This window comes from Rhinolophus ferrumequinum, chromosome 6, assembly GCF_004115265.2.
Source record: "Rhinolophus ferrumequinum isolate MPI-CBG mRhiFer1 chromosome 6, mRhiFer1_v1.p, whole genome shotgun sequence".
Taxonomy (NCBI): domain Eukaryota; kingdom Metazoa; phylum Chordata; class Mammalia; order Chiroptera; family Rhinolophidae; genus Rhinolophus; species Rhinolophus ferrumequinum.
In genome coordinates this window covers 38,001,036-38,016,418 of record NC_046289.1, presented here as the reverse complement: position 1 = coordinate 38,016,418, position 15,383 = coordinate 38,001,036, and the positions used below count along the sequence as shown (strand labels likewise).

Genomic DNA, 15,383 nt, shown 5'->3' with positions numbered 1-15,383 from the left:
AAAGTGAACTTTTTAAAAAATTAAATTTATTAGTATCAGTTAACTTTATATAATTTTCCGGTGTCCAAGATGGTGACTTGACATCTGTGTACTCTCGTGTGGTCACCACCTGAAGTCTGGTTTCCTTCCATTAACGTATCTGACCCGTTTCCCCACTTCGCCCTCCTCCCACCTCCTCCTCCTTGGTAACACCCACTTTGTTGTCTATATCCATGAGTTTGTGTTCATTTGTTAGTTTTTTAGATAAACAAACCATTTGGTTTCATACATTCTTCTTCACATTGCATCTTCACTGACCTTGCAAGTTCAGTCCTTTTCCTTCTCCCTTTTTAATGTTTTAATTGTGAACGTGTCACGATTCATCCCTTTTATGCTGTTTCCAAATTGCAGAAATTATAGTTTTTTTTTAAAACAATGCCTTTTCCCCCTTTAACCTTAATAATTGTTTAATACCCTATTCTGAAATAGAGTTGCTTCTGTCTGTCATCAAAGTTTTGTAGACTTTTGTCTTTTTGTTTCAGGTGGAAGAGCTCCTTTCAACATTTCTTGTAATGCAGATCTTGTGGTGGTAAATTCCTTCAGCTTTTGTTTGTCTGGAGAAGCTTTATTTCTCTTCCACATCTAAAGGATAACTTTGCTGGATGTATTATTCTTGGCTGGTGGTTTCTCTCCAATATTTTGAATTTTTCATTCCACTCTCTCTTAGCTTGTAAGATTTCTCCTGAAAAATCATATTATAATCTAATGGGGTTTCCTTTGTAGGTTAGTCCATTAACTTTTGACAGTTTTAATAAAATGTGTCTTGGAGAAGGTCGTTCTGCTTTGATATAATCAGGTATTCTGTTCGCTTCTTGAATTTTGGGGTCCAGTTGTTTCCATTGGGAAGTTCTCAATTGCTTATTGCTTTCAACAGGCTCTCTGTTCCCTTCTCCTTCTGGTCCCCGTTACCCTTCTGTTGCTCTTTCTAAAGATGTCAGTTCTTATAGAGTTCTTTCATTTTTTAAAGATAGTAGTTCTTTCCAGAATTTAGTTGGTTCTTTCTTATAGTTTCAATCTCTTTGGCAAAATATTCCTTCTGTTCATTAATTTATTCCTAAGCTCACTGAACTGCCTTTGAGTTTTCTTCTCATTGAGTTGTTTCATAAATGTAATCTTGAATTCTCTGCCATTTAAATCACAGCCTTCCATGTCTTTGAGTTTGGTTTCTGGAGACATCATTTTCTTTCTGTTACCTTGTTACCTTAGTTATTCATGTTACTTGATGGATTCTTTGTGTATTTGAGGTAGTGAAGTCTTTTCTTTTTCAGGTATTGTTTCTTCACTGAAGAGGTTGATAAGCAGAGGTCTTTCATTTTTTTAGTAGATGGTATGAAAGTGCAAGTTTTTGTTTTCTCTTACCTGCATTACTGGCACCTGTGGGGTTTCAGTGGGGCAGTGTTGCTGTGGTCGTGGAAAATGCCCCGTGTTCCTCAAGGTGTGGGTGTCCCCTCAGTCTCAGGGCATCAGCCCCACAGTGAGACGTGGCAGGAGGTTAGGCTCGGGGCCTCCCTGGTACCAGGGGCTGCCAGCCCTGCTGTGCAATGGGAGGCATCTGTTGCACAAGAAATATAAGTTTGGTTTCTGTTTTCTTACAGTGCCTGTCGGGTTCCAGTGCAGTGGGTAGGTGAGGGGAGGTGGGTTCATGAGTCTGCAGTGGCTTTCCCTCTTTGCTAGTAATGGTGGCTGCTAGTCCATGTCTGTCACACTGCTGTGCTGTTTCTGCCCTTGTCACTGGGTTTAGCTGCTGTGGGTACTGGCTGCTGAGGCAGGAATGTTGCTTCTGCTCCTCCTACCCTCCAGGCTGCGGTGTGAGGGCTGCAGCCAGAGTTCTCCACCGCTGCCATGTCAGGTCGGCCCACGGTGGGCGCCAGCCTGCATCTGTGGCCCCCGTCTCTGTCCTACCCCGTTCACACCTCCCCTGCTCGTTCCGATACGCCCACCTTCAGATGTATCTCAACTACGTGGCTCTCAGATGTTTGTGTGTTGAGCAGAGGATCCTTTCCTGAATTATAGTTGTATGACTGGATCTTTAAGGGAAAAGACAGCATCACTCTACTGTGATGCTGATGTCACGCTCAACAGCCTGCTTTTACAATTTTATTTTTAAGGAGGGCGCAGCTCACAGTGGCCCATGCGGGGATCGAACCAGCAACCTTGGTGTTATTAGCACCACGCTCTAACCAACTGAGCTAACCGGCCGCCCCTAAGGTCTTGCATTTCTAACGAGCTCCCTGGTGGTGCAGGCACTGCAGGTCCAAGGATCACTCCATGAGGAGTAGCACGGCTGTGGAGACATTCAGGTTTTTCTCATACTCCCTGAAGCGGGCAGCAGAGCTCCCAACCGCAGCCAGTACCAATGCCCCCGAGCCAGAAAACAGATGTATTTCCCCCTGTGGGTACATGTTAGACATGGTCCTTCCTACTATGGCGGCAACTATTAAGTTGCTGACATGAAGATACACTCTGCGTCTGTCATGCCTTAATCAAGCTTGGACCGAGAGGTGTGTCTCTTCCACTTAGCAGTTTCAAACCACTCGGTACTTTCTTACTCAAATTGAGAGCTACATACATACTTGCTTACGCTCTAGAAATGTCTTCCCGATAATGTTTTTAAAGTTAGGGAAATAAGCTGCTGGGAAGGGACGGAAAGGCCTTTCCTTAAAATGCAGGTGTCTTTTGAAGTTGTACAGTAAACACTAAAAAGCCACACCTGAAGGGGATGCACAACCTGATGCAGATCTGCAGGTGTTAGTGCCTCAGCCACAGCGCCCTTAATGACTCAGCTTCCTGCCCTCACCTGGCTCTCGCCCATTTTCACTTACCTACTGTGTTGCCCCGAAAATAAGACCTAGCCCGACAATCAGCTCTAATGTGTCTTTTGGAGCAAAAATTAATGTAAGACCCGATATTATGTTATGTATTAATTATATTTTATTATATTACATGTTATATTATAGACCTGGTCTCATATAAGACCCGGTCTTATAGTAAAATAAAACTGGGTCTTACACTAATTTTTGCTCCAAAAGACGCATTAGAGCTGATTATCTGGCTAGGTCTTATTTTTGGAGAAACACGGTAGTGCTGTCAAATAGCTCCTTCCTTTTCTCACTTTTCAAAGGGGACCATTCAAAATCTCCACCAGATTTTCCCCCTGCCACACATTATCTCTCACTCCTTCCTACAAAAATCAACAGAAAAGTCACTAATGTGGCTCTTGGTGTCTATCATCCCTTTTCTTCCAGAAAAAGATTGTCCCTGGACAAAAGAACTGGTGCTTTCGGGTTTTAATTACCAAAAAAAAAAAAAAAACCCACAATGGAGAGGAGGGATTCTCCAAAACGACTTGGTTCTCCTCTCAGCTTGACAGATTCCCTCTAACATTTCTCTCTCACCGGTCCTGAAGAAAGTCTGGGCAGGTTCCATATGGACAACCTAGAGGTCCCTCCCTCCCTCTGCAGGGAATGTCACAGGACACCTAGTCACCATAGGGCACATGCATCACGTGATGGCACCAAAGAAAAATCCATCTTTAGAGAAAGGAAGCAACCAGTTTCCCAGCTTACTAAGAAGGGGACTATTGTTAATATCACCAAAATCTATAGTTAAAAAAAAAATTAGCAGGCATTTTTCCTCACCTAGCAAAACATTATTTAAAAAAATAATCCTATAATTTATATAAAATACTCCAGGGTTAGATCTCGTTCTTGCTACCCTCAGTGTATCAGCAGAAATTAATAATCAGAGTTTGAATAAGACATACGTATTAGTAAAGTACTGTTAAAAGATTTATTGCAATAATATAATAAAAGTTTAGAAAACATTTGTATGACTCAAACTGGTTTGGAAATTGCAGAGCAATGGGCAATTCCTGCAGCCTGACACCATGAGGAGATTCTCGGATACTGCAGTTCTTTGAACAGCGTGCTACCAAATGCTCTTTCCCCAATCATCAATGCACGAATCCTTACATGAGTGCTGTCCACTAGACCCAATGTTGACGTTCTATTTTTTGCCTTAATTTGCAGATGTGCGAAACTTTTCTTAGTCATATTCCATTACAAAAAAGTGTTTAACAGACCATTTCAAGCAGCCTATTTGGTGCCTCTGGGTTTTTATTAGTATTAACTTGTTTCAACAAATCATTTTAATATGGAAAACAGGACCAAGTTCTATGGCTTTTTGTTTAAAATAAAAACAAAAAAAACCCCAGCTTTAATTTTTGAAAAAGCTGTTTACATACGGTTCTGGCACCTACATGAAAGATTTTAATGAGCAGCAGAGAGTAGAAAAAACAGTGGTTGAAATGTATACTTAAGAATATTTACAAGGTGGATCCAGTGCAAAATAATGAAAACCAAAATACCTCCGCAGTTGAAGCCAGTATGTTGGTGTTCACAACCACTAAAGGGTTTGATCATGTAACCCTAAGTAAAGTGCCTCTAGGTGATATTAACAACAAAATATACCCTATCAAACCCTAAATTTCCCATATCCTTATAGGGTTTATTGAACTACTCTAGATAAGAGTTTGTGATTTCATCTCAATTCATGGTTTCATAAGATGTTTATTTGAGGAAAAAAACCATGATAATTATGCATCTTTCAGCCGAAGTCAGCCTCTGCCCTCCGGCCCCAAATCCCAGTGTTCCAACTGAAACTAGGCTCTTCTTTTTGAGGGTATGAAGTGCCTGGACAATTCTCATCTCATGGGATTTTAAGTTCATTTGGTATTTGTTCAAGTCTTGAACCCACTCTCTGAATTACAGGCCTGGAAGGTACAACACAAGTACAGCAGTCCTGAAACTGAGCAGTTGAAACAGAAAAAAAGACTGTTTCCTCCCCAAGTGGAAAATTCAGAGTCAGGGAACTTGGGACTTCTGGATAGGAATAAACACGCTTCCGCAACTCTACCCCAAATGCTACAAAACACTAAATATACCAATAGCAAAAGCTATATAGCACCTCGGATTTGGAGGCAAAGTATCATCTATAATAGTTATGAGAAATGAAGCGAGGGCAGGGCAGACCTCCCATTCATTTATCTGAGGAACTACCATGCTAATCACACTAACAAGATACGGTAATAATGCCTGTTAGGAATTTTTCATGGGATTTCTTTTTGTAGTTGTTACATAGGATTTTTTGTTGTTACAGTTATTAAAAATATAAACTACTTACATATTTGTACATAATGCCTCTCTACAGTTTTCTTATAAGATTGTCCCTAAGAGAATGACAAGAGACATTAGTTGAAAATGATCTCTTGGTGAGGGGTATTCTTCCCATGGAGCTTGCCTCAGTTGTCATGATTTGCTCTGCATTTCTGAGGGAAGGTAGTGTACTTACAGCAACAAAGACCGCTAGAAAGCAAACAAGCAGGATGGTTTTCCCTGGAAAAGCCTGCCACCTATTAATCTCTTAGCAATTGGACACCAGAAGAATGACCAGAGGCCACTGAATTAAGTGGCTTTTAACCTGTGCCCAGGCAGGCATTTACCATACATAAGTGAACGACCTTAATGACTTAACCTTTCACTCATAGAAAATGCACACGGTGTGAGTGATAGGAATTCAATAATCTAGGTAAGAACGAACTTAACTCCTCTCAAGATACTAGAAAATAGGTTTAAAATCTCTAGGACATTATTGCAGCTAGAATTTCTTCTGCTCATAGATGTGGGTCCTAAAGAAAAAAAAGACTTAAGTTTCTTTGGTGTGTGGGGAGAAAGAAAAACAGGAATGTCTGACGAGCTACGACAGAGCAGCACAAGTGAAATCACTTTTAAACTACCCATTCCCCCCCAAAACACAACACCCCTTCCAAACAAAACCAAAATCCTTGACCTAAAAACCAAACATGACCAAATTATAAAGAAATCAAGTATTTCAAATTGCGTGCTGGTTCTCGGTACAAAAATGATGGCATAAAAAACACACTCAAACAGTTTTTATCTTTCAAGTCCTGATATCAAAAATCACTTCCTGTGATTCAGCCTCTGCAACGTAGTGTTCAGAAGCCGTCTCAGCATCGCAAGCACCAACGCGTCAGCCTGTGATCAGAGGGGCCCAAAGGAATTTCAGCCTCAACAGAAGTGGCCACGTGCCCTGGTCTGGGTGGAAGGCCCTTGAACCCCTCTGTTCTATTATCATAAGTGTGTCGGTCACCATCAGCCATTTGACAAATAGAATGCTTGTCTCCCTGCTTTAAAAAAAACACAGTTTAACCTCTTTCTGTTCCAGGCACGATCTTACCTAACTACATAAAGTTGACTAGTTTATTTCTCGGTGCACATCTGGCATGTTTTGGTCCATGCTCGTTAGCGGTGTCCAGTGTAAGCTTTAAACCAGGAGGTCACTGAGGCCGCGGCCGAGGAGATCATCCCGCCAGCACTGCTGCTTGCGCTGGGTGGGGACACCTGGGTGCTCTGGCTCTGGGAGGCTTCAGCGGGCTGGGAAGGAATATCACAAAACCGGGGGCTCGGCAAGTTCTCCCAGTCTGTGCCCAGGTCCGTTTCCTCGTCACTTATGTGCTCGTCTCCACTCTCATCTGATTCTCCAGCAACTCCCGGGTCCACAAATTCCATGGACTCCTCGAGGTCTGCTCGCACTTCAAAAGGTCCCGACCTGTGTGCAGATAGTGAGGGGCCTCTTTAAGACAATCACCATTCTCACAACGCGACAGGAGGTGACGAGACGAGACGTGCAGAGTTGTCACTGCACCTGGTTCCCAAGTCTGCACCTTATCCACTCACTGTTGGTCTAGAATTGAGTTTTTCTTTAAATAACTGCCATCTAGGTAATGAATAAAATCACGATATCACACTTCTCCTCAATTCTACCTCTTTATTATTGAAGACTCTGGATGAGACAAACCCATCCACTCAGACTATCCGTGCTGGTCCAAAGTATGATTTCCTGTTGTAAACAACTGCAGTCAGTATCTATGAATTCCCATGAGACAGTTCTGACAAAAACAGTCCCCTGATGTATAGACTCTGGTATGTTAATGGAACAAGTAGTACGTGGTATACAGAGAAAACTATAGATTTCTTCTGCCTATGGAAGCCCCCAATTATTAGACTCAAGACTCAGAAGAGCTAAACATGGCTGTATGCACGTTAACAAAGCTTCCTGGGACTGGTGTCAGCAGGCTCCCGCACACATTTTAAAATACCACATAATTTTCCAGGGATGTGTTTATAGCATAAAATGAAATATATTTTTTAAGAATATATTCCTCTGGAACAGTGCCTTTGCACTGTGTTTCATGAGAAAACTATTTTCATTTCCCAAAGGTCTCTAATAATGCTGTCACCTCCAAATCGAGGAACCTTCCTTTCTGAGGCCTCCCCCACCAGCTCCTCAGCACCACTGTGGAACAAAGCCCACACAGGCCTCTGCTGCTTCTCCTCTGCCCCTTTCCAAGTGCCCATCAGCTCCTGCCTCAGGGGATCCAGGCTGCCCATCCTTCAGGGGGGAAGTCACCCCACCGACTGCCCCTCCAGGGGATTTCCCTGCAACCAGCCACAGGGTGGGACCAAGTCGTTCCAACAACCTCTAGCTCTGCTGTTGCCCCCAGTGCCTTGGTTCACTGGTAATTACTTTGGGGAAAAGGATAGAAGTTAGCGAAAATAACATGGAAATGAGAAATATCCTAGAATTGTAGAGACTGCCATTTCTGTCTGGCCCAAAATTCTTTACAGCCTTTCTAATGATGAAAGCCTGGAGTTGGCCTGCAGTGCACCTCAGCAGACCTGTGCCTTCTGGCTCACTTTTTCCAGGGTCAAGTGGCCTTCATTCTTCCAAGACAACCCTGCTTCCCAGCTGGAACACAGCAACAGTAAGTAATAGCTAACATTTCTGTTCTGGGCACTGTTTGTAGGGCTTTACAACTATTAATTATATTGGAAGATGTCCCATAAGGCTTCCCTTTGGTCTCCAGTGAGCAATCTACATCTCAAAGATGTAGATCTCAAAGAGCCCTCAGACCAGGGGCGGCCATGCTTACCAGACCAGAAGTGCTGATTTTGCAAGGGGTGAAGGAACAATTGGGAGGGAGTTCTCACCATCTTCCTTCCTCCCTTGAAACTTTCTCAAACCAATAACCAGTATCTTAGCTCTGAGTATCCCTTTTCTGTTTCCTTAAGGTTTTCCTATCTCCCTTCCCTTTTTCTTTTCCTTGGCACACAGGTCTACTCCACAGACATTTCTGTCCGATTCCTCTCCTCCCAGCTCACTCCCAAACACCCTCCCGCCTGCCAGAGAACTCTGAGTGTGGCTAACCTCTCAGACTTATCTTCTCAGGTATCTGAGCCAGTCTAAAATCAAACCTGCAGGTATTCCTCCCCCTGCCCTCACCAAACAGGCCCCCTGTCCACCCTCTACGTGTCCCCCAGCTCAGGTCCTCAGGCCCCACCCTCCACCCGCCTCATCTCGCCAGACGTCTCTCTCATGACGTTTGCCTACTAAGAATGTTCACAATTTAGGTACCTTAGCTGGGCTCCCTCCTTTCCCAAACACAAGGCTCTCTGATTCCGTTCTCAGCACCTAGCACCAGGTTAAGTCTCCTGAACCCCCAGGCTTCTTCGCAGCCCAGGTCAGCTCTCCACCATCGCCATTTCCTTCCTTCCTTCCTGCTAGCTCTCAGGCTCAGCCTGTTTTCTGTTTGGATGCTGCCTTATCTACTCTTGGGGTCCTTCTTGGCTATTGTCCCCAGATTCCCTCTTTAAGAGTTTTTCCAGGAGACAGGCAGGAGTGGTATGAGGGGGGAAATGACAAGGTCCTCCAGGTAGAGCGCCCTGCTGAAGGCACCTGACTGGTTCTCGGCGGGGCATCCCACGGGGCAGACTACTTGACATGGAGCAGGTGCTCGATTAAGTTCTTTAAATGAAAAACAAACTACTGAATGATTCCCAAAGTGGCCAGTCTGAACCTATTAGCTCTAACGAATATCCTACACGTCTGAGAACCAGCAGGAGCAGAAGAGACCCCTTACAGAGGCTGCTGGGACATTTCTCCACTCAATGCCTCTCTCCTATCACTTCCAGCTTAATGTTACCTGCCCAGCACACCCTGTGCCACACGCACATCACACAGAATTAACTAGCAAAAGAATCAAGTCTTTCTGCTTACTGTCTTTGGGGAATACAGATTAGAAAACAATTCCTCTAATTTTCAGTTTAGCTGAATAATTGACATCTTTTTTTTCAAGACCCTAAACCAGAGTACTTATTTTCTCATGATGCTGTAGGGAGTTATCAATTAAGGATTAAGGCAACAAAATTATCTTTTTGGCTTCTTAAAAGTATCTTTTGCAAAATATCTTATTTCAAAAATATCTCATAGAGGGGCCGGCCCACTGTCTTAGGCGGTTGGAGCTCCGTGCTCCTAACTGCGAAGGCTGCCGGTTCGATTCCCACATGGGCCAGTGGGCTCTCAACCACAAGGTTGCCAGTTCGATTCCTCGAGTCCCGCAAGGGATTGTGGGCTCTGCCCCCTGCAACTAAGATTGAACACAGGCACCTTGAGCTGAGCTGCCGCGGAGCTCCTGGATAGCTCAGTTGGTTGGAATGCATCCTCTCAACCATAAGGTTGCTGGTTCGACTCCCGCAAGGGATGGTGGGCTGCGCCCCTGCAACTAGTAACGGCAACTGGACCTGGAGCTGAACTGCACCCTCCACAACTAAGACTGAAAGGAAAACAACTTGAAGCTGAACGGCACCCTCCACAACTAAGATTGAAAGGACAACAACTTGACTTGGAGAAAAAAAGTCCTGGAAGTACACACTGTTCCCCAATCAAGTCCTGTTCCCCTTCCCCAGTAAAATCTTTAAAAAAAAAAAAAATCTCATAGAATGTACATCAAGAGTGAACCCGTGAACCCTAATGTAGTCTCTCGACTTTGGAAAAGGATCAGATGAGATTCATCAATAGACACTAAATCCAGAGGGACGGGGGAGGGGAACATGGGACGGGACAGGGTTCTGATTAGGAGACAGGTAACTGCATGGTCTCAAAGTATTTCCCCACACAATGCAAGGAAATAAAACTATAGGAATTATACAGTGGAGAAGGTGGAAAGCATCTTGACTGGGTGACTGAATTACTATCACCAGTAAGGGACAGGTGACCACTGTGGCCCCCAGATGTGATAGCCAGGAGGCTCTCATGCAGGCAGTGCTCCAGATACAATGCATAACCTGAGCCTCACGAAAGTCCTACTAAGAAAAGGAAAAATGCTAATGTCATAAAAGACAAAGCAGGCTGCGAAAATGTTCCAGATTTAAAGGAGGTTAAAGAGATAGAGCAATGAAACCCAACAGCTGACTCTAGACGGGATCCTGTACCGGAGGGAGGAAATGCTATAAAGGACATTATCTGGTCCACTGACAAAAATGTGCATATGGGTAAAGCATTCTATCAATGTTTAATTTGCTGATGTTGATAACTGTACTGTGGTGAAGAAAATACCCTTATCTTTAGGAAATATACATTGAAGCATTTAGGGGTCAAAAGCCTTGATGTATGTAACTTATCACAGAGTTCAGAAAAAAATATTTTTGTGTATGGAGACAGAAACAGCGAGCAAGCGACTGTATAAATGATAAAGCAAATGGGGTAAAACAGAATCTGGGTAAAGGGTGTATTTGTTTTTTTGTACTGTTGTGTTTATTTTCGAATTTTTCTATAAGTTTGAATTTATTTCAAAGAAAAAAAAGGTTATGTTGGATTCAGGATGGAATCCTCAGTTCAGCTGGTCTCAATGAAAATAGGAAGTGCCACCCAGGTTCTATCACCAATCTCTCTAAGCCTGACTGGTGAAGCTCTGAGCTGGCTCACAGACCAGGAACTCGGCTGTGACGACAGCCTGGCTGTGTGTGGGTACTTCTGTAGGACTACTTCTGTAGGACAGAGCCCGCTAATTGGAAGGCTGACTCAAGGGCGAGCCTGCAGAAAGCTTCAGATGCCAAGGAAATCCACCTCTGCTAAACGATTGCCTATTTTCCTAAACCACCACCAACACTGGATATCAATTCTTTCGTTTTTGCCAAACGGATGAAAAATGGAAACCTGTTTTAAATTGCATTTCTTTATTCTTGATTGAGGCTAAGGATTTTTTTCATTTGAATACTGACTCCTTTTGTGTGAGCTGTCTGCCTGAATACTTTGTCTATTTTTCTATTAGGTTGTTTGCCTTTCTTTTATTGATGGAAAGATTTCTTTAAGGAGTCTAGATTTTAACCTGTTGTTTCTTATAGAGCTTGCAAAACATATCAGTGGCTTGTCTTTTAACTTTGTTTATGGTACCTTTTACCAGAGACATTTAGTTTTTATACAGTAAAATGTGTGACTCCTTTCCTTTATGGTTTTTGGGTTTTGTGGCTTTTTTGGGAATTCCCTTCCCACTCTATGATTATAAAATACTATCTTTCCTTCTAGTTATTTTTAAAATTAAGGTCTTTTATATCATCTGGAATTAATTTTTGCATAGGGAATGTGGTACGAATCCCACTTTTCCCCCAGGACTACCCAACCGGCCCACCACCACTGAGCTGTTATGATTCGACATGCCACTCCTACCATGTATTACATTCCCACATCCACAGCATCTCTTTCTGGACTCTGTATTCTCTTCTCTAATTGCTCCAGCTATTTGCATGCTAACAGCACCTTGTTTTAAGTACTTTTTTTTACTATGTTTTAAAAGGGGCCAAGCCCATCCCTTATTATAATTTTTCAAAATTTCCTTGCAGATTCTGCTTCTAGTTAAAACTTTAGAATCAGTGTGCCAATTTCCATGAAATAGCTGTTGAAATTCTAACAAGGCCTCCTTTTCGAGAGAAGTGGCATTTTTACAATGCTGAGCCTTCGCATCCTAGACAATCCTACGGGTCTTCACTGGCCTTGATTCACTCAGTCCCACACCTCATACAGTGAGTGCCTGGCAGACATTCAAGAACTACATGATGAGTAATTTTTAAAAAGTTTTGTAATTTTCTTTATGTAAATTTACATACATTTTGTAAAGATTATCCCTCTATAATTTATAGTTTTTGTTGCTGCAGTGAAAGGGACCTATTTTTCCGTTACATTTGTACAGAAGTTGTTGGCATACAAGAAGGCAACTACTGTTATGTATGTTGATCTTCTAGCTCGTCACCATGCTGACCTATCACTTCCAGTCGTTCCTTAGTTCTTTTGGATAGCTAGTTCAACAATCACGCCCTCTACAATAATGACAGCTTCGTTTCTGTCTTTCCAAGACAAATACACCTAACTGCTTTTTTTTTTCCCCACAGGATTTTATTGGGGAACAGTGTGTACTTCCAGGACTTTTTTTCCAAGTCAAGTTGTTGTCCTTTCAGTCTTAGTTGTGGAGGGCTCAGCTCAGCTCCAGGTCCAGTTGCTGTTGCTAGTTGCAGGGGGCGCAGCCCACCATCCCTTGCGGGACTCAAGGAATCGAACTGGCAACCTTGTGGTTTAGAGCCCACTGGCCCATGTGGGAATCGAACTGGCAGCCTTTGGAGTTAGGAGCATGGAGCTCTAACCGCCCGTGCCACCGGGCCGGCCTACACCTTACTTTTCTTGGTTAAAATGGTTTGCTTGGGCTGGGCCTCCAGAGCAACAACACAGCAGTAACAGTAGGCATCCTAGTTTCCTCCTGACTGCAGGGGACGGCCTTTATTATCTAGGTGAGTAACGTCAGTAAGTATAGTTTTTACCGTACGTTGTCGTAAACAGCCTTTATTAATAATCTCTTTTTAATTTGCTAGTAGTGTCCTTGAATTATTAACGGGCACTGAATTTGATTCATTGCTTTTCTGGCCTGTGTTGGGCCGATCTTCTGTTTTTTCTTCTTTACCGTGTTAATGTGATGAAGTAACGTGCGTTGGTTAAAGGCATGAGTATTTACTACTTTGTCATCAGCCAAATGGGTGCTGGGAACCTGGCTCCACCAGTTTTACTGGCTCTGACTATGGGCAGAAGTTACTTGACCACACTAAGCCTCAGTTACCACCACCCCACACTGTAAATTAAGAATAATAATCCTAATTAGATTTAAGATATGTAGTTGGCCCAGTGCCAGTAAATATTAGTTCTTAATGATCAATTTCCTAATGTTGAATCCTTTACAAATAAGGTACAGAGTTTGGGAAGCAAATCCACAGAAATCAACCACTAAAACTGGGATGGATTTCTAATGGGTTTCTGTGGTTCCTGAACTAATAAATTGGATTTGGGGTAAGAGTTTAGTATAAACTCCCTAGAAAATAGCACAAAATTCTAGGTATACGTGTGAGTTCCTGGAGGTCACAGCGTTTTTTCAAAGGGATCTATGTCCCAGAAAAGTTAACTACTGTTTGGGCAGGGGGAGGGGAGTAACACAAGACAGTGGTTAAGGGCAGATTAACTACCACAGAAAGTTCACTGCTGTGTGGACAAAGCCAGGCAGCCTGGTGGGGGGCGGGGGGGGGGCTCCCCTGGAGCGTTGGTTCCAATATCAAAGCAGATGGAATGATGGGGAAGGGAGTCCCACAAGCATTTTCCTACCTTTTATTTGTGTTTGTTCTCTTTCAAAAGTGCAAATACGTTGAGCAAGTCCTATCTGCAGAAATGCATGGATAGACTGCTAAGAGTAAGGAAAACAGATAAGTATCCAGAGAAGGGGCGCTAGGATGGCACCAAAGATAAGCCTCATCTATGTCGTGCTTTTATGGGCTGAGAGACTGAAAAAACCCCACAGGTCAGTCCTGCTTGGTCTTTTCTGTTACTGACTCCTGTTTTTAAGCTAATGGATTTTAAGCTAGTTAATCCCATAAACATCTCATACCTTTGTCTCCAACAAATGGTAGCCAGATTGACTCAATGACAAAAAGAGAATTGGGAAGAACTGTTATGATGAGAAGGAATGAACAGGCACAAAGGAAAATGCAGAAGAAACGGGGCAGACACCGACAGGGCCAGAGAAGAAACTGATGTGGATTCAAAGAGATGGCATTTCATCGTCGCGGACAGCAGGAGAAGGCCCTGCTCCAGGACACCTGGGTTCTTCTATTCCGTTTTAGGTGTTAAAAATGTTTGCTATTCATTTTCTCTGAGGAATAATTATGTAAGGACCAGAAGGGCTCACATATGATTACTCCTATGTCCTTCTGTACAGGACTGTTTGACTTTCGTCTCTTGAGGAGAGTCTGGGGCTGAGGGACGGCCCCCGTCCTCTGCCAACACAAACAACAACTCTGCGTACAAGTAGTCACAACAGCGCCACTTAGAGAAAAGCAACAAACACCCTTCTTACCTGCCTAGGTGTTCAGAGTTCGGGCTGACCAGGTACATGAGATTCCTGAGGGTATGCAGTGGTTGTAATTGATCTAAATTTACATGCTAGAAAAAGCAAGAAATTGATTACTATTTTCAATCATGTAAGAAATTAAAAATTAGTTCACAGCACATTTTCCATACCTGAGAAAAGCACAGGTAAAGAATATTTGCATTCAGTTTTTTCACTGCTCGAGTAAATTTCTGTCTGCTGAGATTTTCCCCACAAAATTCACTGTAAAACAAACATAGAATGTGTCAAGTTGCATGTTTTTGAGGAAATTCTATGTTAAAATGTTCATTTTGAAGAGCATGCTTTACACACCAGCTCGGTATAAAACATACCTTGTGGCCTTTGCCTCTGAATAATTTGTACTTAGAAACTTTCTAAGAATGAACTGTTGCCCGCATGGAGCAATTTCACTGCATCTATAACACTTACAAATGCACATACCCTCTGACCAAGCAATTCTACTTCTGAAAATTTATTACACAAATACTTCACACTAATGAAATGATGAATGTGTACGATTATTGCTGAAGTATAACTAGAGGACCGGTAAGATCTTGGAACATTTATACAAAGGAAAACTCTGCAGCTGTCCCCATTACGCAGAATGACGGCTAGAGGCTCACCTGGCCCTACAGGCCCCACACGATTTGCACGCCCACCTTCCTTACTGCCCTCGGTCTTCCTTACTGCCTTCCTTACTGCCTTACTGCTCTCCTGGCAGCTCACTCTTCCCAGGGCTTTGCCCTTCTCTCTGCCCATAGCCTCTCTCCCAGGGCCCACATGCCCTGCTCCCTTCCTCCCCCAGGTTCACATGGGATCACACACACCTGCCCACCCACACACAGCAAGCCCTTCCCTGCCTCCACATCCCCTTTCTCTCTCAGCCTGCCTTAATGTTCTCCACAGCACTTGTCACCATCTAACATATAGCTTACTATTTGTCCCTTCATTCAAATTAAGTACCAAGAGAGTAAGCATTATGTTTTCATCACCGTTATATCCGTAGTAC

General features: G+C 43.2%; 1 protein-coding gene and 1 non-coding gene across 2 annotated transcripts in view; both read right to left on the bottom strand.

The window, feature by feature from the left end:
* Positions 1-2,164: 2,164 nt before the first annotated feature.
* On the bottom strand, positions 2,165-2,238 carry TRNAI-AAU (transfer RNA isoleucine (anticodon AAU)). Its single transcript has one exon. It is a non-coding gene; the product is annotated as a tRNA-Ile (tRNA).
* Positions 2,239-3,997: 1,759 nt separating this feature from the next.
* Positions 3,998-15,383, bottom strand: part of ATG14 (autophagy related 14) — a 35,641-nt gene continuing 24,255 nt past the window's right edge. Inside the window, exons 8-10 of the mRNA XM_033108991.1 lie at positions 14,506-14,596; positions 14,342-14,427; positions 3,998-6,666 (exon numbers count right to left, since the gene is read on the bottom strand). Of these exons, the coding sequence (XP_032964882.1) occupies positions 6,360-6,666; positions 14,342-14,427; positions 14,506-14,596 (484 nt within the window). The 3' untranslated portion in view covers positions 3,998-6,359. The remainder of the gene's footprint in view (positions 6,667-14,341; positions 14,428-14,505; positions 14,597-15,383) is intronic.